Genomic DNA, 27,881 nt, shown 5'->3' on the forward strand with positions numbered 1-27,881 from the left:
AGAAAAGACAGGGAAAAAATCTTGGTAATGAATTCGGAATAAACAAAGAAATGAGGAGGAGGGGGTGGGGGTGGGGGGGGTCTATAAGGCCGAATCGGTGAACTGCTGAACTGAGCGAAAAAACGCACAGAGGAACAGTGACAGGGTCTGGGCACTGGGGGGCACTAAGAGGTGGCGCCGTGCCCAGGAAAAAGAGGTAGAGCTTTCCAAGACGCACACAGTCTGAAACACATACACATGCAATCAAGCACTGAAAAAAAAAACTACACATGTGTGAGAGCACCCACTAACACACACACACACCTCTCACCCCTCGCCTTTTCCAGGGCTCTGGCTCCCTCCCTGCCTCTCTTTCTGGCTCTTTCTCTTTCAACAGAGCCAGTTAATTACACCCTACTGCTGCAGGCAGCTTCAAACCACCACTAATTTAGAGTTCCATTACAGTAAACTGTTCCACATGTGCTTCCAGGGCCCAGGCAGGCTCGGGTGGCCACGTTTCAGGAAGGAGCAGCCGCCGATAGGCACCCACCCCCATCCTGCCAACACAGCCATACTGCCATCTTTCTTTTTCTTTCCTCCTTTCTGTCCGTGCTTCTCGCCGTCTTTCGTTCCCCCTTTTTCACTCTATCCTTCACCCAAACTACCTTTGATTTTCCTTCCCCCTTTTCTGACCCACCCCACATCTCCTCTCTATAATCATGTCCTTATAACCAATCCTCTCCTTCGCCTAACCCACCCCCCCTTCTCCTCTAACTGCTTATACAACTTGTACCATGACCCTGTGCAGCGGTTCCACTGTGTGGCTTACACACAAAAACATCACTAAAGATTTCACAGTGGGTCTAATGGGAGAAGAGGTACAGACTGGAAAAACAAAACTGCCAGCAACGCTCATAATGTGCGTGTGCATGTGTGTTATGAGTATGTACTTGGCCAGCGTTTAGCCTGTTTGGGTATCTGCCTCATGAACTCAAACCAGGCCCCATAAAGGCAGCGCAATCTGTCTGCGTGCGCTGAGAGAAGAGAGAAGAACAAAAAAGAGATGTGTGAGAAAAAGAAGGAAGAGAGTAGTACGCATGTAACTTTTGTATTCCCTTAAGAGGACACAAAAAATAAGTTTTAAATGAGTTTCAAGCCGCCCAACCCAAGTGAAGAATCCTATATAGGCACAATAAACTGCAGTTGCACTGTTATTTAGCACATATGTCATGAAACTAAGAAAGAAAGAACTAAAGAGTACTGAGAGAGAGAGACTCACAGCCTTTTAAAATAGAACCCTGTAACTTTACTCTCCCCAAACACAATAATGAATTAATAAAAGAGTTGGCGCCAGCGTTTTTTAATGAGTCACATCAGCCCGGCAGCTTTTTACAGAGCCATTTATGTTTTATGTTGGGTCCTGTGGTAGGCTCACTTCGCCAGCCCGTCTGGGGCTATAAGGGGATAAGGGGAATTTGGAGTGACCTCATCCCCTGTTAGCCAGGGCCAAATGGGCATGGAGGGCCTCCCCACTTCCCCTGAGCCTGGGGGGCACACAGGAGGCAGCAGGCGGCCAGGCAGGCGAGGAGCACCAGGGCCAGCGATGGGTGGGTTCACGGCTGCTGCTGCCGCTGGGACTTTCCATCATTCCCTAAGAGGTGCACTGTAGCAGTTTAAATTTACTCTGGTTGTTTCTGTAAATAGTGGAGTGTCAGACCTCACAGTAGTTTGTCATGTTAAAGCCGGCTCATTGGATACACTCGAGATAATCCGTTGATTTTATCGGCACAAAACGGCGTGTTGCAAATGAAATGAAATCAATCAAGCCGACGATTTGGAGACAGCGCTACAAGATGAGGCACGCTTAGAGAGAAGGGGATTCTCTTGTTTGCTAAAGAGATTTTCAGCGAGAAAACAGAGCAGAGCGGAGGATAGAGTGTGTGTAGTAAAGACACAGAGAGAGAGAACAGTTCCCACAGATTGAATGTCTGTCAAACAAAGGGTATCAAATCCTCTGTGAGCAAAACAACAATTGTGCCTTAACCGTTGTGACGGAGTGAGGCCCCTCAGGCAATAAGAACTGCAGTCAAACATAACAAATAAATCACGGCATCTCAGGAAGCTCTGCACCACACAACCAAGAAAGGCAGTGGGTTTTTTTTTAGTCAGCACAAGAAACCACAGGTGATTACTCGGCGTATATGAGCAGGATTCTGGGTGCCATGGCTGCCCCGGGTTGGACGTTTCTTTCTAGAGTAGAAGTAAACACAAAGAATCTACACAACTGTGTGCATTGATGTTATAACTCTTTGTGTGTATTTGCATTTGAAGTCAAATTCTCTCACTCTTCTCACTCTCCGGGAACTACTTTTTGTTTCACATTTCACTTCACACGTTTTTCTTTGGGTTTCCTGAACTCCATAGAAGCAATTTTCAGACATTTCCTGAGAGGTAAAATAAAAATATGTGTCAATCAGTTCAGGGTAGAGCAGCAAGTCAAAACCTCCACTGGAAGGACTGAACTGCAAATTCACAGCCTGGAGATAAATGAACTGTACCATGTATCCTGGCAGGGAAAGCTTGGCAGAATCACAGAGTCCTCTCGCTATTTTTCCACCTCTGACTTGCCCACTCCTGTTCATTTTCTGACAGAAAACCAGGCATGTCTTCCAGGCACCGTCCTCAGATTGTCAACATCATGAAGTGATTTATGTCCAGTCACTTTGTAAAGGAAATGACTTGAAGCAGAGAGGGTTATGTTTAAGTTTTGGGTCGTGGGTGAAGTCATACTACCACAGCAGTTAAACAGTGATTTTACAGTCCATGTGTCCTAACTGAGTTGACAGACTGGCTTTTCCAACCGCTCGGAGCGAAATGAATATTTAGTGTCATCCTGGCTGCTTAACATGCTCACAGAGAGACATTTAGCAACTGCTGGTGGATTCAGAGCTGTCAAAGACGAATTAAAATGTCCATATTGAAACTGGATCAGGGTTATCTGATCTTGTTGCTGGCGTCAGCAGTATTGTGGCAGTGAAAACAATATCCTCAACACTTTTATCTGATGCAAAGCTGACAGCTCCCAGTCTTTCAACAAGTGGCTGGCTAATGGCTCTGAGAAAGACACCCAATGACAGACGGTCCAAACAAACCTGCATTCCACCGCCACAAACTTGTTTGACATCTGCCTCGCACAAACAAGTATTTGCTTACAGAAACAATGCAGAGTAGCACCTCTGTATAATCGTTTGTCACTTAAAGAAGTATTGTTTTGTGACAGCTGCCACTGGGGAGTGTCATTATGCAACCCTTGTTTTTCTATCTATAAATCATCAAACATTAATTCCCAAACCTTTTTTTTCTTTTGCTCTTTCTTTTCTTTGTTTAAACGTAATGTCACAAAACAGGCTGTGTTGACTTGCAGTGGTGGAGAGAAGTATGGAAAGAGTGAGAGCTCGCACTGAGACATAAAACACTTTGTGACATGATGAAGTCATCCTGACAGCTTGCTGTTTCCATGATGTGGTAGAGCTCTTTGGAGTGCTCAACATGGAGACTCCAGCAGTGGGTCCAGCAAAACAAGAAAACACACCACAACAGGAAAAGGCAAAGACAGATGATGGCAAGACATTTTGAGAAATAAAGAGTGTCAGAGAGACAGGAAATAAAGCAATAGAAGAAAGTTCCAAGATGGCGCCTCCTCTAGACTTTACAGTTGGTTCTTCTAATACGTCTTGTTTTGTAATTACTGCGAGGATTACACAGGCGGCAGTGAAGGTGTTTCCCTCCCTCAATGTGGGGAGAAAACAAACCTCTCTCTGTATAAAGAGATGCATAATGGATGGGTTTCACCACCACCGCTTTTAGCCTCGGGAGTCAAAGGATCACTCAGACACAAGCAGGCCCAAACACACACATGCAAGTACAAAACGCAAAATGACACACACGTCCACGCTAGTTGAACTTTGTGCCAAAAGATCTTTTAATGAGGGCTCGGCGGCAGCCTGGAAATGTAAATCCTCACAATCAGAGCGGCACACCTGCAAAAATAGACATAGGAAATGGTGTCCAGATAGTTTCCTTGTTAATTATAGTGTGGTAGCAGAGAGCCCCTCGATTCCCCTTAAACCACCTGTCTAACCCCTCCCAACTACTTCACCTTAATTGCTATAGAAATTCCAGAGAGAGACAGGTATCAACAACTCCCAGATTTACTGCTCAAAGTCATGTCACACAGAAGGATTTTGCAATACATAAGCTTTTATGAGTTAACTTTTGTTTCAGCAGATCCCACATAAGATCAGATTTATCTACACCTGAAAGGATTTATCACATAACACACCTTGTTTCGCAATTTGGTATAAAAAAAAAAAATCAATGTCAAATGGAAACATTCTTAACACTTTTGTAACAACTTTGATGGTTTACAAGAAGAATGATTCTCACAAATGAAATAGTAATTATTCATTGTTGTAGCAATATGATTAGTAATATAAAATAAACTCTTTTGGGCCTTTGTTCCAAAGTAGTTACTTCCATGGACATATGGTACATTTCACCAGTATAATAAGCTGATCTGCACTGATAGATGATACAGTACATGAACATCTGCTGCTTCATGTGTAAATATTTACGACAATAAAAAAATGGGAGAACGTTTTTGATGAGGCCGATAAAGCTGACATGCAGCGACACATTTGGATCATATAACAGCAAGCATACACAATAATTGATTCCAAACGGTCCCTCAAGACGAGCGAAATGCAGTGACTGAACACCATGAAGGTAAAGCTGCTCTGTATGGACTGCCTGTCCTTGATAAAGACCAATGGGCGGTGCTAGGAGGGTGCAGTGGTATTACTCTGCCTCAAAGATTAGCCCTGTTTCTTCTACTCCAGATGTCACTGACTCAAACTGATTGACCAGATGACAGCGGAGGGCGACAAAGATATTGCTGGCCTTCGGGCTGACGTCCCTCACTCAGCCGTGTGGGTGTTTTTTCAATTCACTTCAATCAAACTGTCCCTCACACTTATGTCAGGTCCACCAGGGGATATAAGCAGTGGACAGCAGGTGCAGATTCAAGGCAGTCCAGCTGCAGCGGCTTGCCTACTGACCAATCACTGCCGGAGTAATAAACCAAAGCTCCGCTCTGACATCAGGTCCCTGATCTTCATCTGATATCCAAATCACACAACACTAAGCGCACTGTGTTACACATGGCTGTAACAAGTGGAACCTGTTAACCTAGCACATATGCCAGCATCAATAAATAATCTACGCTGACACACTGCTAACTACGGGAACACAATGAATAAACTTCCATGTAAACTAAGACCAGAGTTTCAGACACACCTCACTCCACAGGAATTAGCCTCGGCTGTGTAAAAAGGTGGAAAACAATGCTTCTCTTCTTTAAGTGCTCATATGTTGGTTATAAAAACGAAACAGGTCAAGGACTGGTGACTCCTCTGGTGAATACACATTCATACACATCAAACACATGCAAGCCATGTACACACTAACACACACACATATGCTAATAATAAAGAGCTCCACAGGCACTGAGTAACACTTGAAACACTCACTAATAAGCACATATGTGCACACAGGCGCATGCAGGCACACACACACATGCTCGAGTCTGTTTTCATATAAACTCAGTGTCACTCTCACATTATTAAAGCAGAGAGAAACTAAAACACTGCACGCAAACAAACGTGTGTTCGGAGGTTTTTAGTGTTTACACATGAAAACCTGCTCAGGTTTCAGGGAAGCAGTGATTAACTGTCTCAAAGCCTCTCAAGTGTTTTGCACACTTAGTCTCTGTCTTCAATTAAAACTGTCGACACAAAAAAAATGCAGTCTCTCTCTCTCTTTCCTTCTTTCTTTTCTTTCTGTCTTTCTCTGTGTTAACAGAGCTAGAAAAAGAAAAAAGGGGAAAAAAACAATGGCTAAAGTTACTGATTCCAAACTTTTTAAGTATGAATTACTCACCGGCTCTGGTGTTGACGAGGCAGACGGACAGATGGAGTAGCTGACGGAACGGACTGATGAGCAGAGCTGGCCGGGGAAAAGCAGAAAAGATGTGTGTACGTTCATCAGAGTCCTTCTGACAGCAAAGACAGAGTAGCAGTGAGCCTCTCTCTCTCCCTCACTCCCCCTCTTCCACTCTCTCCTCCTCCTCTCTCAATCTCTACCTCTTAAAAATCACTCTTTCACTCCCCAAACACAGGCGCACACTCACTCTCTCACTCACTAAGAAATAATTATACTCTCTGATTCATAAAGCCTTTCTTTGTCACGTGACCCAACACTTCAAATATACAGCACATTTTTTCACAAGCCACGAAACGCCTGGAGGGAAGAAAAAGGCCCAGAGAGCTTAAGTTTCTGTTTTTAATTCTCTCTCCCTTCTTTGTCTCTCGGGTGAATTCTTTTTCTCTCCTTCATCTGCTTGGCTAAAGGGTCGGTTTACCTACAAACTGTTTGTGCATGTGGAAATGCCGAGCCATGTCGTGATCTTAGATCATTCCTGTTTAATCAATAAATTCAGTGTTTTAATAGGAGAGGATGTTTGAGTATCCTGAACAACACAGATTATAATGTTTTGATCCGGCACAGATGCCTTTTTTTAATGGCAAGCCAATATGTTAATTCTTCCAGGAAAGTCTAAGTAGTTTCACCTACTCGTTTATTCACAGTGCGATCAATTTATTTAATAACCAAAAAGGAATTTGGTCCTACCTGCCCGCTCAGTACAGACATGTAGCGTATGTGCTGTTTTTGTGCAACATGATTTGTTTTTGGCATCGTGTTTTACTGCTCTTCATGTCTCTGTGACAATTTTTCATCGCAGTGATAATAAATCACAACTATTATTATCATTCCTGATGCTACTACTACTCTTAGAACTTAATACTAAAGAGAAAAAAAAGGAAGTATAAGGACCCTTGTGAAAGTAATTAGGGGAGTTTTGGACATCGAGAGAAACTATTCTCATTGAGGATAAATGAAAACCAGAATTTGGCTTTGAAAGCTGGAAATCTAACATTTTTCAGGATACACAACATCTGTCCACATCCTGCCAAACATTATGCAGTTAGAAATATTTTTAAATCAAGATTATTCTTCAGGAAACAAAACCCTGCAGATTTCTGTACCTAAATCACCTCAAAATGAAAGTAATGGTGGCACATCAGCTGAAGGGAAGTTCCGTGTGAGATGGCAGAACTGTGCAGCAGCGGCGGCAGCAGCAGCAGCAGCGACAGATTTGGGTGTGCCCCTGAACGTGCCCCTCTCTCCATATGAGATCATATGTTTCAGATCTGTGTTTATGTGTTTGTGGTTCTGGGCGTGTGCCCTGTTTTTCTGAATGTAATGTTTCTCAAGTTGTTTTGGTTGCGAGGAGCACCTCAAACCTCAGAACTGGGAGGGGGAGGCACACCTCAACGGGCACCTCAACGGGCACTTTGACCTCAGCAGACGAGCACAGATAAACTTCACTTTCTGAAGGGAAAAAAAGTCAAAGTAAATACACGCAGGCTTCTTTAACACTCAAATAACAAACCTAATTAACGTCGAAGTCAAGTAAGTTCAGCAAGCATTTACTAAATAACCAACTTATACATGCACTACTTATTTTAAAACTCCATCTAAAATGATGCCCTTCAGGCATATTGGCCATGCTTCACTTCATGTTCTCCCAAATCTCAGTCTGCCAACCAATGCAGCACTTGGGTCTTCCCAGATACCTTCACATTTAAGACTTGCTCTAACTGCTGCTTACCACAGTAACTGGCCTGATGCTGGCAGAGATCTTATCCCCACATACACAGACCCCAATATGTCTCGAGGATAAAGTCAAGCCGTCATAATAAGAAAAACTTTTGTGCCCGGCCTCGCTCTCGTTTGCTTCCGATCTTTACGGCCACATGTGGTCTGCAGACGCCTACTGAAATGTTCTTTCATAGGTTTTTCGATGTGGATTTGCTTGTACATAATCAGGCTGAATGAATGGATAAGCAGCGAGAGGCGCTGTTGCCTTTTAGCAGAAACCTTATATTCAGGAAGCACAGATCTGAGCCATACTGCAAAAAAGCACTTCGGCTGATCCTTATCTCGTTTACATTTGATTTATGTGTTGCTTGTGAGGCCACTAAAGCTCACAGAAATCCCTTAACTGTTTACATAGCAGCACTAAATCAGCAATTGTGTAAAATGAAACAAGAAGGTAAACACAGCCGTAGGACGCTGCAAAGACCGACTCCGTATCAGCTGTTAGAGGGACTGCAAAGTGTGAATTTCAAGCCATCAAGTGCAATCCTGTCAGGCTGACTGAGGCCATGCATTTGTGTCAGAATGTGCAGTCAAGTGCATGATGACGGTCGTGTGTGTGTGTGTGTGTGTGTCAGTGCGCGGGGCATGCTGTGGTCCTTATTAAATTATGACAGCGAGCTTGAGCAGGGGGTGTGTTGAGGCTTCGCGTATGCGCACGTCTGCACTTCTGAATGTGTGTGAGTGTGCTCGTGCCTGTGTGCATGGATGAGTATGCGTAGGCAGTAGCAGCGAGAAGGTCAGAGGTTACTAGTGTTTGTGTTTCAGTGTCAGTGAAGTGTGCTTCAGGCAGAGATTTATGATCATTGTGTCTGGGAGGCTGCAGAGTGGGGGATAATGAAGATAGATCAGGGTGCTATCTCTCTCTCAGGGCACCACTGGAAACATGGCCTATGGCCCCCTCCGTTCTCGTGTCATTAACTTCAGCCTGTGACATCATAACGCACTGCCCTGACATCAATCCTAACACAGCGCGCTCTGACAAAAAGTCGAAACGCGCAGAGGCCATTCCTCACAGGAAGCCATCCGGCAAACACAGGCATTGTTCAGCCTGAAGCTTTCGCAGCTTCTCTGGGTGTGTTTATGAAGATATGAAATATTCATGGAAACATCGTACTCAGTCGTGTGTTTCCACTTTGGATTCAACGTATTTGCATTCACGGAGCCATGGAGTAGAGGCCCGGGGCTCGCTGGCAGAGGAAAGGCAGCGAAGGCAGAAAGGAAAGAGGAAAGGGGGGATGATGGAGGGAGAAAGAGAGGGAGGAAGTGAGGTTAGAGGGGTTAAAGAGAGATGGGGAGAGAGGGGGAGAAAAGAGGGCTAGTGGTACAGGGAATGTGAGAGAAAGGGGTGTGAAAAAGAAAGGCAGAGGTAAGGAAAACTGGAGGGTGTGATGGAGAGAGGAGAGAGGGGGTTGATGGGATTGGTGGTGGGGAGGTGAGAAGGGGCGCAGGGAGCTGGTGCCTGTGGCGGCAGGTTTTAATCAGTAACAAGATGCCTGCAATGAGATCACTATTTCCCCACGTTCAGATTGATGTCATGTGAAGTTGGGTGCCACACTGAGACAGGCGGGGGACCGACGCACACACCCCACTCTAGAGTCATTTGCAGAAACACGTTCATACGCACACACAACACACAAATATACACTTGCTCGCACTCTCTTGGTTACAGACTTAAACACACATCCTGTGAAATGAAGGAGCTCATTCATCCCGCCTGGCAAAGTGTGCTCATTTAGAGTCCAACCGCCTTGAAGTAAAAACATACACGGAGGAATACTACTCGCAGGAAAATGAGCTACTCATGGCAAAGGAGAAATGTATGTGTTAGGGACTGAAGGGCATATACCACTATGTGCTCCTCTAACGAAAACAAATGAGCACAAAGCTTGGAACAGAGAAGAGAGCCAAAAGCTTTTTTACTGCAGAAGAAACGAAGGGAAAAAGAGAGAAGAGTGGGGGGAGAGAAAATAAAAAGAGGAGTGTGCATATTTTGGGGTGCATTCAGAGGCCGTCCACACAGCTACCAGCGTGTGTGCCAGCACATGAGCGCTCTGCCTATTCCCAAACATGTGTGTCCAATGAAAGGTGAACGGCTCTCCTGTCTATACTTTCCTCAAAAATCAGCCATGATGTCACCGTGAACCCATCTTGAACCCACCTCTGTCAAAAAGCATTACTCCAGCCCTCCCTCTCTCTGCCTCATTTTCTGTTCCACCTCTCCCTCCTTCACGCTCCACTCCTGCCTCTCGAATTCTTCACTGAGCTCCCATTCTTTCTCCTCTTTTTCATATTTCCGTATTCTTCAACATTTCCCCTCTCCCGTCCATGTCTCCTCTCTCTCTCTCCCTCTCTCTCTCTCCCTCTGAAGCACACAAACTCTTCTTCTTCGTTTTTTTTTCTGTGTTTTTTTTTTGTTTTTGGCAAGCGTGGTCTAATTGAATCACCAAAAAGCGCGGTCTTTTGCCAAAAATGCCAGGATGTTCTGATTATCATAAACTTTGTTTAAGCTGTGGTTTTTAGAAAGAAAATGCTCTGAGTGCATCAGGGAAAAGCCCAAAAAATAAAACGCAGGAAAGAAGAAAAAAAATGAGGGATAGAGGGGGAGAATGCAAATGAAAGAGGGGAGAGGGAAAGAGAGAGAACACTGGGGAAGAGAGGGGTGGTGGGGGCAGCGAGAAGGCAGCCAGAGAGCCACATATGGAAGTGATTCTGTAATTACTGCAAATCTGTGAGCTCAAAAGGAAAGGTCTTCTTTTCCATGCCTCCTTCCCTGCACATAAAACTGCCCTTGTGAGAAAGCTGGGCACTAAATACTGAGCAGGAAACATGAAAAAACTAAGTTTTTATTTGCTTTTTGCCTTTTGGCAGGAGGGGCTGGTATATAAATATGTATATGGTATACGTCCCGCACGCTGAGGTCTGCTTTTGCTATTTTTCTGCACAGATGAAGAAGAAGAAGAAGAAGAAAGGGAAAAAAACAATCTGCCGATCATGAGGCTAATTCCACACAGTCTACTCCTGGAAAATTTTCTGCATTCTTTGCTCATTTGCTTTGCTTTCCTGAGCTTAATCAACCGTCCTGGAAGCTAATCTAAAACAAACTGGGAGGATCAGCCTTGGAATAAACTAAAGTCTCTCATCAGCCACACACCTTACTGGCATCCTTCACACAGAGCACACATTCAACAAGGTGTGTGTGTGTGTGTGTGTGTGTGTGTGTGTGTGTGTATGAGAGAGAGAGAGAGAGAGAGAGGGAGGGGGCGGTTATGGGATGGGTGACACATACAGACAGACAAACAGACGGTGATGAAGACTGTCTTTTAAGCCTCGGGCGGTTCACTGCTTTGCAGGTGTGTATGTTGGCAGCGACTTCTGTTCTGCTCAGCCCCCCAAAACAACCCCAGCAGCCTGTAATTATCTCGTGCCCTGCCATAACGTGTTCTCATGATGAGTGCGTGAGTCTTACACACACATACAGTAAACACACCCGGACTGACGCTGCGTTTATTCTTAGACACGTCCAATTAATCACGGCAGGAGATGTTTTATGTAAAGCACACAGTCCTACCTTCTTCTTCTTCTTCTTCTTCTTCTTCCTCTTCTTCGCCTAGAGTAGCCTCGGCTCCAAACGCGAGCGCGCTCCCGCAGAAGTTTGAAACCTAAATAGTGGGTGACACGCCGAAGTTTTCTGTGAAAGACACAAAAACAAAGTCATGGACAGTCTTCAGGGGGGACTCCTCTGGGGTATGACAGCACAGCAGCTCGTTAGGATCACGCCATTTGGTCTCACGCCTCAGAGATCATTTCAGTCATTTGTCAGATTACCTTCGTTTGTTGCCAGTCCGACACCGTGTCCCGCAGCTCGGGCAGGGGCGTTGATGGGAGCTACCGTGCGTGACGATTTCTGGCGCGGTGACTCCCTCTAGTGACGGCGAGGAGGACTGCAGCACACATCCTGTCAATGAGGGGAATGAGTTTTAAATCATTAAAATCATTTCTCAAATATCTACATTCACAATAGTTTACAAACATAGACATTGACACACGACAAAACAAAAAAACAAACAAAATGAAAATGTAATTACATTACAATTGAGTAACACGTCAGCAAAAGTGATTTCTAAGTCCTTCAAACAGAAGAGTGTTTTGAAAGGTATCCAAATCGTCCATTTTTTACATAATAGACATTTAACGATCAGTAAAGTCACAGCTCTGTCCTCTTTCCAATCTTTTTTCCTACTTTATTAAACTGTCAACTTTGCCTGACCAAAGAGGAAATTCAGCAGTCGACCTTTTTTCTTCTTCTTCTTTTTTTACCACAATAAAAAACAAATATAAACATCTGTTCAGTTAACGCTCTCCAAAAGAGGTCAATAAAATACTAAGTGATCCAACAAGGGACATTATTCTAGAAAAATGTAAGAAGGTAAGAAGGAAAATAAGGCCCCCAGAAAACTGTTTGAAGCTAGGAAGGTGGCAGGGTCCGCCAAATATAAACAAAGTAAAACAGTTTGTCAGTTTGTTGAGGCATAAAAAAGATTAGCCAATGAAGATTAAAATTTCTTCCCCAAAATGACATAGTGCACCTTTAAATAAATTGTCAACTTTGCCTGACCAGAGAGGAAACTCAGCAGTCAACGTTTTCTTCGTTTTCGTCTTCTTCTTCTTCTTCTTCTTCTTCTGTTTACCATAATAAGAAACAAATATAAACATCTGTTTAGTGAAACACTCTCCAAAAGAGGCGTCAATGAGGATGAGATGAGATGGAACACAACATAGAAACACTTCAAGGGGCAGTATGTCGTTTTGGAGAAGAAATTCAAAATCAGAATTTTAATATTTTGCAGTATTACTGAGGTAACAAAACAATGACTTAACTTAACCATAACTGAATAAACAAGCTGTTCTCAGGGGAAAATAAGGTCCCCAGAACACTGTTTGAAGCTAGAAAGGTGGCAGGGGCCACCAAATATAAACAAAGTAAAACAGTATGAATTCGTGTTGTCCTTTAAGGTCAGTTTGTTTATTTAGTCATGAAAACAAAGACTTTGTTTATTTAGTTTGTTTAGGCATAAAAAAATCAGTCAATGAAGATCTTTCTCTTCTGATTGAGTTTCTTCCCTAAAACTTCATAGTGCATCTTTAAAGGTGCAATATGTAAATTAATTGGTCATCTGTCCAAGCGAGGTCACTCCAAACAAATAGGTGCAGCATATCACCAAAGTAATCGCTACCTAAACTACAAACTTTAGCTGCCATTAGCTAGAAAATCTACTTTTAGAGCTTATCCATTTGAAAATGTCTCGAGTAATTATGAGAAAGGAAATAAAAGGAATGCTAGGCCTATTAATTACTAGACAAACAGACTAAAAGAGAGGAAATAGGCTTATATAATAATACAAAGCACTATTTTATTACAGCTTTGTATTAAACACATTACAGCTTACCATTTCAGGTTTGTTTTAACAAAATCATATTTTTATTGGGTTATTTAAAAACACAGTTGATTTACAAATTATATGTTTTACTCTATACAATAATAATATACCCTGTGGTAACATTTTTAAAAGGTCTTATTTGCAAAAATAAAATAAAACTACAGCTACAGCTACATTTTTTTGTCTGCAATATTACCTTTAAAGTGTACACTTACATTGAGAATAGATGATGGATGGATAGATAGATAGATAGATAGATAGATAGATAGATAGATAGATAGATAGATAGATAGATAGATTATTATGTGCTCGTGTTATTTCCCTGAATTGCCACTAAGGGGCGCTTTCCTCAAGCTGTGACTGGCTGCTCCTGCTTGTTCAGAGACATACAGAGGGCTACATACAGTGAGCTTATTGCAGGTCAAGTGTTTTGGCACTTATTTTGACAAAAATATATTTTAAAATCAGGAATAAAATGAACAACTGATATTTTACTTCATCTTCAAGTGCATAAAGTTAGCTTAGTTAAAAAAATAAAAAATAAAATAAAAATAAAATAAAATAAGATCGTCACACGTGCAGAAATAATAAAATATGGGATTTTTCATCAATCAACATTTTTTGCTGCATTGGAGGGTTTCTGCTCCAACAGCAAACTCTCTGTGTGTCAGAGGTCCAGTTGTGCATTTTACTGTTTCCTTTGGCACATGGGCTTTAAACTTGGCACTTGCTTGTTGTTTGGCACGTCTCTCGGTGTTTACCATCCGCTTGCAGCGCTTGCCTGTCAGCGAGCGAGCAGTCACGGTGAGCCACGCCTATTGTCCATGTGCTTCATCCTCCAATCTCTCCATCCCTCCGCACCACGCGCCCCGTATTTTGCATAAAATGTGTATCAGTAGGGCAGCGCTCTCCCCGGCACATGCAGAGCGCACATGTAGCGTGGCTTTACTGAACACATACCACGGTCGAATAAGCGCATCAAACTCCCCTCAGCTCCAGATCCCCGCCAATGAAATTGCACAAAAGCGTGACGGAGAGAGAGGGAGAGAAAGGACTCCGCGAGATACAAAGAGTGCGCCAAATCCCACACAAACAGACACAACACAAGTTGAGCGGACGGAAAGGCGGTCACATTTCCTACTCACCTGCAAACGTGATTGATGTGGGTGTTTGTATCAGTGGGTGTGTATGTCATGCCTGACACTCACGGATATGCTGACTGTACTTTCTTGGAATTCATGAGAAGCTTTTAGTCTTCGCTCGTGCAGCATCACACAGCCAGTATCCAGCGCGCAGCAGACATCCAGGTATCTCTGAGGAGCTCGACTCGTCTAACTCACCTCTGCCACACCAGACCTGAGCACTGACCGACCGAGACACCGCTCTTCACTACTCTTCGCTACTCTTCACTGGGAAAAACTTAACGTGCGCTGGACACTTTTCCATCACCTCTTCCCATTTTTGCGCTCCATGGAGCAGGTGTTTTACGCAAGGCTTCTTCTTCTTGACTTTCTCACCTGTCTTCAAAAGACTTTTGCTCCAGAATAGTGACATTCACGGACGTCTACTTTCAAGTCTGATCGAAGGCATCGACATCAACAAGAGACATGGATAACAGTCCTGGTAAGGTTAACTTTGACATTATGAGAGTTATGCTCATTATGGCACGAGTCAGGATTTATTAACAGTCATTGATTAGCTCATTCATTTTGTTGCAAACAATCAACTATTTAGCTTTCTGACTCAACCGAAATCTACAGTAACATGACAATTTAATTTAAGTGTGATAGCTTACATCTCTGAATATTATAACATAAAATGGCATTTTCATTATTTATTATTTGATTGTGTAAAACCCTTAAATCTCAAATTGTATTTATCCTTAACTACGCATAGTTGGCATTTGTGTGTGAAATCCTGTGTTATATTTTCTGCATGCCACTTCTTGACTGAGCTGGGCGATTTTTATCGGTTTACCACATGTTTATGACAGTTAGCTTCTGCTTAAGTTCACTCTGAAGGCATCTAATCACCTCAACTCGTCTCTAAGTTCAGTAAAAGCTTGGTGCAAAAGTGCGACTTTACGCATACTTGTCAAAAAAGTTTCCGCGCTGCGTTCAAATGCCCGTATGGCTGGAGCGAGTCCGGTCACTTCCTGCTTCTGTCCATGAAAACAAACTCACGTGGAGCTTCAGCACACTCACTGCAATCAAAAGTTATCAGGGCCAGAAGTCAAACCACGCACTACCACCTGAAGAGGAAAAAACAAAGCAATTCCAGCGAAAAGGGCGTGTTTGTTTTTAACATCGGGGCCGTCGCCTCAGCGTCCACAGTATGAACGTTGATAACCGCACGACTTCCATCCGTTAAGTGGCATTAGGAGGCGTTCCCTCGAGGTCAGCCAAAGGTGCACATGCTTGCTTTCCTCTGCTAATTGACGGTGAATCATTTACAACAGCGACGGTCACGTTCCAGCACAGGTGATGGCTGCACCCTGTGCTCTGTCAACATGTTACACTAATCTGATAGCAGCGACACTAAACCCACTCACCGGGTTATGACTTTCTATTTATGTTGATTAAGTGGGCCAGTGTTTTTCACGGGACACGAGAGGCAGTTCAAAGAGTAATCAGATAATGGCTGTAGTATTAGTGGAAAGATAAAAGATGAAGGCTGCAAGCTGGGCTTCCCTCTTGGTGTTTTATTGATGTTTGGAGGAAGTTTGCATGAAAGCAACTTCTAAGCTTTATTTAAGTAGATGTTTAGTTATATATTTTACAGTTGATAATTGTTTATTTTTACTTCCCCTTGTCTTTTGTTTTCTTCCTCTCATTGATCTAAATGGAAGTGACCACCTTGAACTGGGTTCACTGGCTTTTAATGTTTCAGTAACGTTATTGGAATCCATATGACTGGATTTAACTCACAAGTTCAGTGTAGTGATTTAGACAAAGCTCATAAACATCATCATAACCTGGCAAAAATATGGCTGCAGAGCATGGTGGGCTGCAGGGCTCATAAAGTCCAACAGATAGATGAGAATGAGTGTGTGGCGGTGCTTTACTCATGTTGTGGGGACGTACTGTAAATCTGTTTGCTGAGTCCCATTGTGGGGATTTGTCTTTCTTAAAAAATTGCAAGTCCCCATGAAGAAAATCATTGAGTTTTACAGTTAAGACTTGGCTTAAGGTTAGGGAAAGGTTAGAGTTAGGGTTTGACAACTAGTGGTTCCTGTTAATGTAGGATGAGTCTCCAGGAAATGAATGTAAGTCTATGTAATGTCTCCAAAAGTGATGGTGATGAACACAAACATGTACGTGTGTGTCTGTGTTGACACAGAGCCCCCATTTCACCTGCAATGACAACATGCTTGGGTTGCATGTAAATATAGAGGTCAACCAAAAGAGTGTTGTAGTATTTGATTAAAATAACAGCATGTATTATATGTCACACTGTAAAAAATAGTCCCACATTTTACATATGAAATCAGTGTCTAACTGTACTTCCTCATCATGCAAATCATTTAACATACATTTTGCAATATGTAAATAAATATTTTCATCAGATTTGTACATCCTCATGTGAACTGCACTGTGAGAGTCAGTCGTATTAATACTTTGTCTTTCTTGACATCGATATTAATGTGCTGATTTGCATACTAACTACACTACACTTAGCTGTCAACACAAAACACACTGTCCTGACTGTCCCAACACGCCCCTGGTGGAGGATTTCTGTATTATTCTTCATTCCAATTTTTTTGCCAACATCAAAGTTCACAAGATCAACCATAATAAAACATGTGCTAGCTACTGTAGCAAGCTAACCACATTAGTTTCAAAACTCAAACATTATCCCCAAAATAAATTTTCTATATTACACTAGAATGGCACAGTAGAATGCATACCTCCACCAAGGCTCAACAGCCCCCTTTTGTGTTCACTCATAGATAAAAGCCACCAAAATACACCTGTGTAACCCTGCTGACAAACCAACCAACACACTAACACCGATGAAAACATAAAAATGTTCCCCAAAACCAGATCTTTGAATCCACAAAAATAGGAGTGTGTCTTTCTCAGGACATATAATCAGGACCTACTCACATCACTGAGTCTCTGAATGGGTGAAAGAGAGTGATACAACTAAGAAAACAGGGGGTTTTTTGGACATTAAATATACTCAACTATAATCCCATAAATACGATAAACATTCCTCATATTCTCTCAAATAAATATCGTTTTGGGGGGCTAGACGTGCTTGAAAACTTACGAAACTTTGCAAACGCTTTGCACCTGGTGAAAATGTACATTGTCCCTGTCACAAGTTTCACCTATATATATATACATATATATATATATATATATATATATATATATATATATTATTATTTATTTCTAACTAATTCTGAGTAGTATATATATACTACTCAGAATTAGTTAGAAATATTGGGATATTTTGGTGTTTCACCTGATTGTTTATTGTGTGACATATTGGAATTAAATTATGAAAATTACGATAAAATATTCCGAAATAAAGATCTGTTATCATTCCTTTACGGGTCATTGTCAGTGGTAATAATGGTGTAAGACAGTATACCGTGATATTTTCTGGGACGGTTAAATCACACACACTTGCGAGCTAAACAACACGCAGGATCCCGCTGTTTCTAAACTAGGTGCAGCACTTAGCTGACGGTGCTGCTGGTGGTGCACAGTCAGACCACCCCGCCGCACAACATGCTGCTCTATTTAATTTGGCTCTTTAATTATAAGCCCCTGGCGGACTGCAGGAGCTCTGGCTCCTGGCTGGAGCGCGGCTTCATGTCTTCCCAGTGAAAGCTCCATCAAAAGCCTCCTCACGTGGCTTCCCTTGCAGAGCCGCGTGCGACGCGTGAGATATAGCCGGGCCCTCCTCCCGCCTCCCGCCGCTTCCCCGCTCTCACGGACGCTTCTCTGTTGATGCCGCCTGCGGTGCTGGTGAGCCAGAGCCTGGTCAGTGGGTCAGCGATTCCATGCATTAACTTTTCTCTCTCTCTCTCTCTCTCGTCACGTTTTCCCGCCTCATGCGCCTCTCGCCTGCACTGAAAGCATTTTCTCTGTCGTTTGAATCACCACAGACCACGCGGTGTGTTTTCAGAAGCTGACTGGAGCTTGACTCTGCAACATCTGTGCCCAACTCATCGCTCCGGGGGCACACACACATCCGCTTAGGGTGTTAGTGTGTGTGTGTGTGTGTGTGTGTCAGCTGGAACGTGACTCTGCTGTTAAACATCTCCTCTCATCCCGAGCTCTCCAAACGATGCTGAAACAGATAGCGGATTAAAAACATGGATCTGTGTTTCTGATAACATGGCACGACCCTGAAACGGATGTTTTATAAATTCGTGTTTGCGTGCCAGACGTTAAGCACTTTTAGCCCAGGGTATAAATCACATTCTGGTGCTTATAACTTGCAGCTATCCACTGTGATGACACAGAATACAGGCGCTCCTGATAGAGATCGTGTGTGCTGCAGCATCAGTTTGAAGAGGTACTAGAGGCACAAAGACACAATTCTATCAAGCTCCTGTGATATTGACCTACTTACCACGAGCCTGAGTTAATGAAGTCTACTGCAAAGACACAAGTAGCACTCACAGATGGGCCATGTTCAGGAGCTCACAATGGCTCTTTTTTTTATTGGCCTTCAAACTGTAACACTGCAGCATTATAAACACTGCATTGCTTCTAAGGAAGCAAACCACATTCAGTGTTTATGAACTACACCACAGTGGCAAACAGAAAAAGACCTCGGTCACCTTGACTGTGGGCTATCTGTGGCTGTCTCTTCGTGTCCTGCATTGTGAGACGAGCAAGTGAAAGTTAAGAGATAAAGGACGAGAGAGAGACGGAGAGGAGAGGAGCTGCTCTGCCTGAGAGCTGCTCACGTTTCTCTGCCTGCCTCCAGTCCCGGGCAGATTAGTGCTTGCACGGGTAGTTTAAGATGGGCGCTGTGAGGAAGGAATTTCATGTATTGGCCTACATATTTCCCCCCCTTGCATCTCATTTAGAAGCTGATTGATATTACAGACTCCCAATAATAAGAATCAGAACAACACTGTTGCCTATCACATGATCGATTGATTGGTGGTTCCATTAAACCTCCTGCAACCTTTGTTGTTACAAATATTGAAAACAACAATGTTATATGGTGTTTTCCTCCTTTGACCACACCTGGCAATATAGCAATAAATGTAATGTTTTGAGGAAGTCCTCAGTGTTTATATTTAGATTGTAATAACCTTCCTGCTATGACACATGTAGGTGGCAGGTGACATTTATTAGTATCCCTCCATAGCTTCTGGAAAGCAGACTGTAAAAGGGATTGTTAATTGACAGGGTTTACAGCACAGTGGCTCTAGGGGTCATTCATAAACACGTACTGTACATGTGAGTCTTCAGGTGGACATGCAATGTGTTTGGGTGGAGTGCAGGGGTTGGGCCACGCCGACTGTCTGCTCAGGAGGAGGTGAGGCTCAGGCCTGCATCTGCTCGAGTCTGTCTATTATGGCTCTGGCATGAGTCAACAAACCGCCAACACGTGCTGGTTGAGGGATTATCAAAACATTTGCGCTAAAACAAATACCTCGTACAGCAGAGGGCAACACGCAGCAGCACAGGGACGTGCCGACTGCACATACGCGTGATTTCCATATACAAAGCTGCTGACTTGCATTTGTTGGAAATTATGTGAAGTTTCTTAGTTGACGTGTGCAAGCCAATCGGGACTTAAGTTTCAACCTGGACCCATATTTGTTTGAGTATTCAACTGAGTGTGCATCTCCCCTGGACTCTACTGTACTCTCTCATGACTGGAGTCCAGGTCGTACAGTTGATGCTTTCCCTTTTGCAAAAACGTGACTCACATTCTCCGACTGTTAGTCGCGCATGAACAGCAGCAGCTGAGACTCGGTGCCATCTCACGCCCGGGGAGCTTCCCAGTCATGTTTGTAAACACAGATCCGGCTTCGGATTGTTGTATAGTTCAACACGAGACTGCGGATTTGGTTCGGCCAGTAACCGTGTCAGGAGTCCATGCATGTGAGGCGGCGGTCAGGTGTCGTGCTGTTAGCTGGCGCTGGGCACGGTGCCAGGGGAGCGAGGCTATTATTGGAGCGGAGGAGGCAGCAGACCCCGCAGACACGTGAGGCCGTGTCTCAGCTCATCCACAACGCATGACTACAAGTGCGAGGGAGAGCGAGAGAGAGAGAGAGAGAGAGGGGAGGCGAGGGTGGGGGGATTGCGAGTGAAGCGAAACTTCAGAAACAACCACAGCTGAACGACAAAATCCTTCCGCATATTTGCACGGTGCCGGATAAATATTGCAGTAGCATGACGCGGGGATTATTAACAAATAAGTCGCGTTTCGTTGGTGCATCCAGTGGAAGCCTGCCTGCTTTGTTGCTGTGCTACCAGCAGTATTTTTAGCGCCCACTTTATCCGCTTGAGCGCACCATTACGCACATTACGCTCAGGATGAGGCAACGACGCTGCAAATTCTCAGAGCTGTTCACTGCTGCCCAGAGGTCGTGCAACATTACATCACATCACATTCTAAAGTTGTAGAGCAGCAGGATGTTTTTCTTTTCCAAGGAAATATCGACTGCCACTTAAAAGTTATGATGGCATTTATAATTCTGCATGTTTGGCATATAAAAATAAATGCCATGTCTGAGGAGCATGAACGTGAACCGCATAGATCCAAACTCTCAGCTCAATGCTCTCCTGTCCATTCTTTCCCTTCTCTGCAGGAGGTGGAGTCATCCTGTATGCAGGGTCCTCAGGAAGTTCCAGCCCGAGTCCAGGTAGCCCCTCCAGTGGCTACCAGACACAGTCCCCGTCTTCACACTCCCAGCCCTCCTCTCCAGAGGAGTTTACCTTCACAGAGATCGGGCCATTTAAACAGAGGGCTGGTGGTTGCACCACCCCATCCTCCAAACTGGTGTTCCAGTTCCCAGAGGTCTACAGTAACCCCTCAGCAGCAGCAGCCACACCACAGCATACCTATGCACACCCCATCGCGGGAAAGAGGCCATGCGGGTTCACGGGAACTTTCACAAGTTAGTGCTCCCTCACTATCAATATGTATGACGATTTTTACCTCAGTCTAAGTTTTTGCAGCTTATCTAACTTTCTGTTTACCCTTTTTCAGAAACGGGTGGAATGGTCCTGCTTTGCAAAGTCTGTGGGGACATTGCATCTGGTTTCCACTATGGAGTGCATGCATGTGAGGGTTGCAAGGTAAGCTGAGTCGGTGCCAGGAATCAGATACCCCCCAAAAAATGTATTCCAGTGAGAAAGAGTAAATTCATACATTGATAGATTGATTAAGAAATTATTGTTGTAAGTGATCGAAATCTACAAAATAAAATAGATCTGTCAATATATGTGTCAATGCAGAGGTGAAAATTGTGTGCAGGAATTTACTCTTTTTCCTTGGTTGCCCTGATCAGAAAAAACAGGGCACTTAATGTGGCATGATTACACCTTGTGTGGCTTTTGGTGCACCAGTTTCATGCTTTTTTGGTTGTTTGTTTCAGGGTTTTTTCCGCCGCAGCATCCAGCAGAACATCAACTACAAGATGTGTGTGAAGAACGAGAACTGTCTGATCATGCGCATGAACCGAAACCGGTGCCAGCACTGCCGCTTCAAGAAATGCCTCTCTGTTGGCATGTCAAGAGATGGTGAGACATCCTGACACATTTTTATATAGAGAGAGAGACCCTCATGCAGTTCTGCCAGTATGCCACAGTGCTCTGATTAGCCAAAGCAGCAGGGAAATGGGCAGCCTGAAAGCGGCACAGCACTGATATGTAGGTCTGTGTGAAAAATGTAATGCGGAAAGTCTTTTGAGGTCATCGTGCCAGTAGCTCAGCCACTCACTTTATCAGCAGACCTGCATCTGCCTTGCCCTTCTACCCTGTCGCTGCATTGCCAAAGATTTCCATCTGGCCTTGCACCACTCTTAAGTTTCTAAGTGTCTTTCTCCTGCCCTTTGCAGCATCCTCCCACAACACTCTTACCTCGATGCTCTCGCTCAGCACGGCCCCTCCTCCTCCTCCATGTACCCACCATGTTCCCTCAGCTCTCTTACATCTCCCCCTCAGACAATGATTTATGAGAAGAGGAGCCTTCGAGTCCCCGAAGCTATCTATCATCTCGAAAACTGCAGCAAACACAAGAATTATTTTAGGAAATTGGAACAGGGTCAACTTGATTACCTTGTGTATGCCCATAGAACATCTCACTGCAATTAATGAGATAAAGGGCCACAATTAAGCAAGGGATGCAGAAAACAGCCATCCGTTGTGACAGAATTTATCAGGCGTGACTCACGTCACCTCGTTTTAGCTCTGATAGCTGAACATTGATTGATCACCTATCATCACGGATTAAGAAAACAGCTGGGCTGACCTAGAAAAACAATACAGAATTGGGCGTAAAGTGTATTCATACATCATGACCTACTTGGTGTAGTTTGCCTGCCGTCTTCCTCTCAGTATGGTTTCTGCTTATCTCCACCCTCCAGTACCCCGCATTGCCTAATCTAGTAAAGAGGTTAGTGTTATTTCTGCATGTGCTTGACACTTCTGGTGCAAAAAGAAAATAGGGTGGCAAAATACGACTCAAAAAGTGAACAAAGAGTAAGGTCGACCCTCTCGGAGGAGATTTTCGAAATGCGTCAAGTACCACAACCTAGAAACCCCTTTTTGCTCTGTTTCAACCATTACAAAAACAGGAAAACCGCATGCAACTGCCGGCAGCCCACAATAAATAGTACAATCTGATTTCACACCAGGCAGCTGTGTTACTTTGGCGCTTTAATATAGGCAAATATTTAAGTCCGTTGGAATGATAGAAGACTTTTCTGCCTCGAACCAGAGCATCTTTTTTAGCGCACCAGCTCACTAGTCCGCATTTGCTTCTTTTTCACCATGATGAAAGGGATTAATCTCATGCCACGTTATTGGCCCAATCCTCATCAAAGGATACTGCAGGGAATGAACAGATTACTGTATATTCAGTAAACATAACAATATTTACTTTGCATATTAATGGGCTAAGTAAATCACCTCACTTGACCCAACAAAGTGTCATTATGTTTAATGTAAATTGCGTATGTTTTACGAATGAGAATAACATCATCTGCATCATCTGAAACATATTGCTGCTATTCAGTTCTCTGCTCAGGAAACCTTTACTTGCAAAAGTCTTTGAAGCTGTACCAGTTTTAACTTTTATGCCTTATCTAACTCCACCTTGCCTGTGCACACGCCTCCCACGCACACAGACGCAGACTCTAACTTTCCATGTATCACCGTCTGTCACGTCAGTCCTCTTCACGCTCCCACTACTGTCTTCTCAACTCATCTCTGCGCTTCGAGCACACCTCTCTCAGCCTTCTTCCACTCACGAGCTCAGTGCCAGTGACATCACGCTCACGTTGCCCCACTGCCCTACTTACAAACGGAGGGAGGGAGCGGGAGAGGAAGGAGACAGGAGTGGATAGAGGAGAGGATGAGGCAGATGGTAGCAGGGGGTCTATAAATAGCCTCTCCAGCTGATGGTTACTGTGGGAAGGGGGATGGGGATACGGGTGAGGAGGACAGGGAAGTTTTCATCTTATAACTTAGATGATTCTCCTTGAAATCCTTCAACACTTTAGGGAGGTTTCATGCTTTTTACATGTGTGTATATGACGGTAGCTGTCTCATCGTGCTTAGCTTTAATGTACAGCCAGCATAAGTTACCTGTCCTGTGAGGTAGCACGCGCCTGACTCTTCATCTTAAAGAAATTCATTTGTCTTGGTTGTCTTGATTTCTTCTAATGTCCATGTTGCTGATCTGTCTTCCCTGTGTCTTCCCTAGCTGTGCGCTTTGGCCGCATTCCTAAGAGAGAGAAGCAGCGACTTCTGGACGAGATGCAGAGCTACATGGACAGCCTAAATGAGTCGGCTGCCATCGAAATGGACTCCCCGCCTGTGAGGGACATGCCCCCGAGACAGGATGAATGCAACTCAAAAGAGGCCATCGGGGCCATCTCCAGAGCGTACCGTGACATCTTCGCAAGCAGCAGCCAGGAGAGACCAGCCAAGAGGGCTAACATTACCATCTCCACCAACAACAACAACAACACAACACACTTTTCTCAGGATGCCAATTTTCCACAAGCCTCCTCTCACCCCACCTCCGCCCACAGTTACCAGTCCTGCCCTGTTGCCACTCATTGCCCAGTTGCCCACAATGACAACCATCATACATTCCAAAATGTGGACAACAATCGCTATACCTACTTAGTGTCAACTAATCAGAACCATGATCAGTCCAACAATACAACACGTCAAGGCTCTGCCAACCACAACATTGTTCGCACTTCAGGAAGTACCCAAAATCAGCCCTCCTGTCCGTGGAAATTAGCTCCAGGAGCTAAAGTGCTGGTAAGAACAGGAAGCAAATTATAGCAAAACATCTTCAATATCTTTTGCCTGACAATCAATTAATGATTCTATGTCTTTTGTCTTCTCTAAGGCCTGTCCTCTCAATGCGTGGCCCGTATCAGGGGCAGAGCGCACGAGTCAGGAGATTTGGGAGTCCTTCTCTCAGTGTTTCACTCCTGCTGTCAAGGAGGTGGTAGAGTTTGCCAAAGGCATCCCAGGATTTCAAGAGCTTAGCCAACAAGACCAGGTCATGCTGCTCAAATCAGGCACCTTCCAGGTAATTACACATTTTAAAGGATGATTTTAAATCAGTGACTCCTTCTATATGTGTCCTATTGTATTGTTGGTGTAAGTATTTGTCTCAAATTCTCTTTGTTTCCTTGTGTGGTTAGGTTCTGATGGTGAGGTTCTGCACCTTGTTCAATGCTGAGGAGCGTACAGTGACCTTCCTGAATGGACAAACTTACCCCCTGTCCACCCTGAGGACCTTGGGCATGGGCTCTCTGCTGGACGCAATGTTTGAGTTCAGTGAAAAGCTAGGCTCCCTGGGGTTAGAGCCTGATGAGATGGCCCTCTTTATGGCTGTGGTGCTGGTCTCTGCAGGTGAGAGAGCGCCACTGTTTAGTGACAAAAGCTGCAGATTGGTGACACTTTGTTAATGAACCAAAAATGTAGCAACCACTCACACTTGCATTCTCTGTGCTCCTCAGACCGTTCTGGCATCTCCGACATGCGGGCTGTGGAGCAGTTACAGGAGGGTCTGATCCGTGCCTTGCGGTCACTGATCACTCGCCGTCGCCCAGATGACTCTGCCCTCTTCCCCAAGCTCCTCCTGCGCCTGCCGGACCTGCGCACTCTCAACAATATGCACTCTGACAAACTGTTGGCCTTTCGCATCGACCCTTGAGCGAACCGCCTACTCGCCAAGCACAGATACACAAACTGTTATGCACAAAAATATACAGCACACCACACACGGAAACACACACACACACACACACAGATATTATCTTCCAAGGGCAGGACTTCCTTGAAAATTGAGGAAGATGGAATTGTGCAATCTGATGAGTCTTGTTCAGAAGGGTAAATGAGGGCAGTGGCGAACACATTTTTGATTCGTTATTGATCTTCATGCAATGTTTTAGGATAAATAAACATACACATACAAACTCATGTATACACATAAACCTCAGCACCTCTTAAGAGACATTGTTCCATTAAATAAAATGAATTAAATTAACATGTAGAGTTACTATTATCCTTTTGGACAAATCATTTGTGCTATCGTTCATTTTATCCAATGTACTTAAGATCTAAAGCCAGTTCACTTCTCTTTATTCCTTTACTCGTACAGTATCAACAGGCCATGACTAAGCAGCAGCTGAAAGACGGATATCGTAGCTCCAAACCGTTATTACTTAGGGACCATTAGTGATGATTGACTATATGTCAGTTTGTGTTTAAGAGAAAGGGAACCTGTATATAAAACATAGCAAAATCAGAAATATTAAGGTAATTGTGTATCATTGTTGTTTCACAAACATACCATCTGCATCAGTACTGGAATGATACCACTATGTTAATGTGTCACTTGTACACAGTAGGATGAATTCTGTCTCTTAATATTTTTGACTGATCTTCCAGAAAACATTTGGCACACCTTGGGTTTAAATATGCCAACTTTGTGAGTTAAAGGCATTTTATATATTTTCACAAAAACATTGTGTATGAGTCACTATATCGTATCACATCTGGACTGATGGAGACGCTCCATGCATGTTGGGTTTTGTAGTTCCTCTGTTTATTTTTGTTGCTGTATATATTATGTTACCCCAATGTCTATGTATCAATGACTGAACTTATATGATGGATCGGACAGTTGAGTTCGGTGTAAAGAAGAATGTATTGACCTTCCTGTAATAGGTGGGGGTTTGGCCATGCCAAGGGGGCTTTGCACAGGAGAATATAAAGTTGGGATTCTCAGACGGTTTAGACACACTTCCTGCTATCAGATGATGTAACCAACCAGCATAATCCCTGAAATCACCAGCACTCACTCCACACGCACCCTTCCTCTGCCCCCAATGTTTGTCATACAAACACAAGAGATATTTTTGGGTGAGAGTTCCTATTTGATTGGTCCTCTCACTGTTTGCTTGTTTGATTAAGGCTGATTAAGGACATCTTGTACATTTTGTAAATCTTTGTTCCTATATAGAAATGATATAAAGTTCGAATTATGTATTACTCTGCTTGTGTGTTGTTCTTTTCTGTCCATTTGGGCAAAATGCAGTAAGAAAGATGTGCTGAGTCATTACGACTGTGTGGATCTCAGACATGAGTAACACAGATGTACACTGGCACATCTGAATAAAGTTGGCTAACACCAGTGCTAAAAAGTACCCAAAAGTCATACATACTAGTAAAAGTTAAAGTATCATGTTTAAATATTACTTATTACTATTAAGTCATCCATACCAGGGGCCTACTTACTGTAGGTGAAAGTCTTGAAGTGTCTGATATTGAATATACCTAAGTATCAAGTAATTTTCTGGCAATAAATGTACTTAAGTATCAAAAGTACCAGTAGGAGTAAATAATAGGCTACATATGTTTACCGACTGACCATAAACCACCAGGACGATTACTGAATCTGGTGTTTTTTGTATGGTTTTTAAAATCTGATTGCCAAAGAAATAAATTGAATGCATTTTGTAATCTGAGAAGTAACTATAGTAAATAACTGTAGTAAGTAACTGTGGTAAGTAAATGTGGGCTACAAATATATAAACTATAAAGTAGCAGAAAATGGAAATCTTCAAGTAAAGTACATCAAAATTTTACCTAACTACAGTACTTCAGTAAATTTACTTAGTTACATTCCATCACTGGATAACATACCCTGTATGCTATTAGGGTGTGGATGTTATTGGTGATTGCAATCATAACAGTGTTGTATAAAGTACCAAAAAGTCATACTTTAGTAAAAGTAAAGATAATATGTTGCAATATTACTTTGGTAAAAGTCAACCAAAAGTCTTAAAGTATCTGAAATTAAATGTAATTATCATAATAACCTCATAATATCATAATTATAGGTAATATAATAAATGGAGTGAGTAAAAACTACATTATTTGGCTCCAA

The 27,881-nt window shown here is 43.4% G+C and overlaps 2 protein-coding genes and 1 long non-coding RNA gene across 4 annotated transcripts in view; 1 reads left to right on the forward strand and 2 right to left on the reverse strand.

Moving 5' to 3' along the window:
• Positions 1-7,167, reverse strand: part of rarga (retinoic acid receptor gamma a) — a 40,007-nt gene extending 32,840 nt beyond the window's left edge. The window contains exons 1-2 of one of the 2 annotated variants that reach the window (XM_084366033.1): positions 7,152-7,167; positions 5,977-6,042 (exon numbers count right to left, since the gene is read on the reverse strand). The gene's annotated coding sequence lies outside the window, so the exon portion shown is untranslated. Of the gene's footprint in view, positions 1-5,976; positions 6,093-7,151 lie in introns of those variants that run through there. The other variant, XM_084366032.1, reaches the window with a different exon arrangement.
• Positions 7,168-11,395: 4,228 nt separating this feature from the next.
• LOC311265268 lies at positions 11,396-14,473 on the reverse strand. The gene is made up of 4 exons (XR_014623561.1): positions 14,402-14,473; positions 12,434-12,492; positions 11,644-11,773; positions 11,396-11,506 (listed from the first exon to the last, which is right to left on the reverse strand). It is a non-coding gene; the product is annotated as an uncharacterized lncRNA (long non-coding RNA).
• Positions 14,190-26,983, forward strand: LOC311265267 (nuclear receptor subfamily 1 group D member 1-like). The gene is made up of 8 exons (XM_084366746.1): positions 14,190-14,879; positions 21,049-21,357; positions 21,450-21,538; positions 21,838-21,982; positions 24,168-24,736; positions 24,828-25,013; positions 25,129-25,339; positions 25,447-26,983. The coding sequence occupies exons 1-8, from the start codon at positions 14,864-14,866 to the stop codon at positions 25,641-25,643; spliced, it is 1,722 nt and encodes a 573-aa protein (XP_084222872.1). The 5' UTR covers positions 14,190-14,863; the 3' UTR covers positions 25,644-26,983.
• The last annotated feature ends 898 nt before the right edge of the window (positions 26,984-27,881 follow it).

Source organism: Pagrus pagrus (genome assembly GCF_965226575.1).
Source record: "Pagrus pagrus genome assembly, chromosome: 11".
NCBI classification, from domain to species: Eukaryota; Metazoa; Chordata; class Actinopteri; order Spariformes; family Sparidae; genus Pagrus; species Pagrus pagrus.

Excerpts from the sequence above, each read along its gene's own strand:
- LOC311265267 (XM_084366746.1), top strand. Across the intron at positions 21,358-21,449 it reads GTTCACGGGAACTTTCACAA|AAACGGGTGGAATGGTCCTG; the intron begins GTTAGTGCTCCC and ends ACCCTTTTTCAG. Across the intron at positions 25,014-25,128 it reads TCAAATCAGGCACCTTCCAG|GTTCTGATGGTGAGGTTCTG; the intron begins GTAATTACACAT and ends TTGTGTGGTTAG.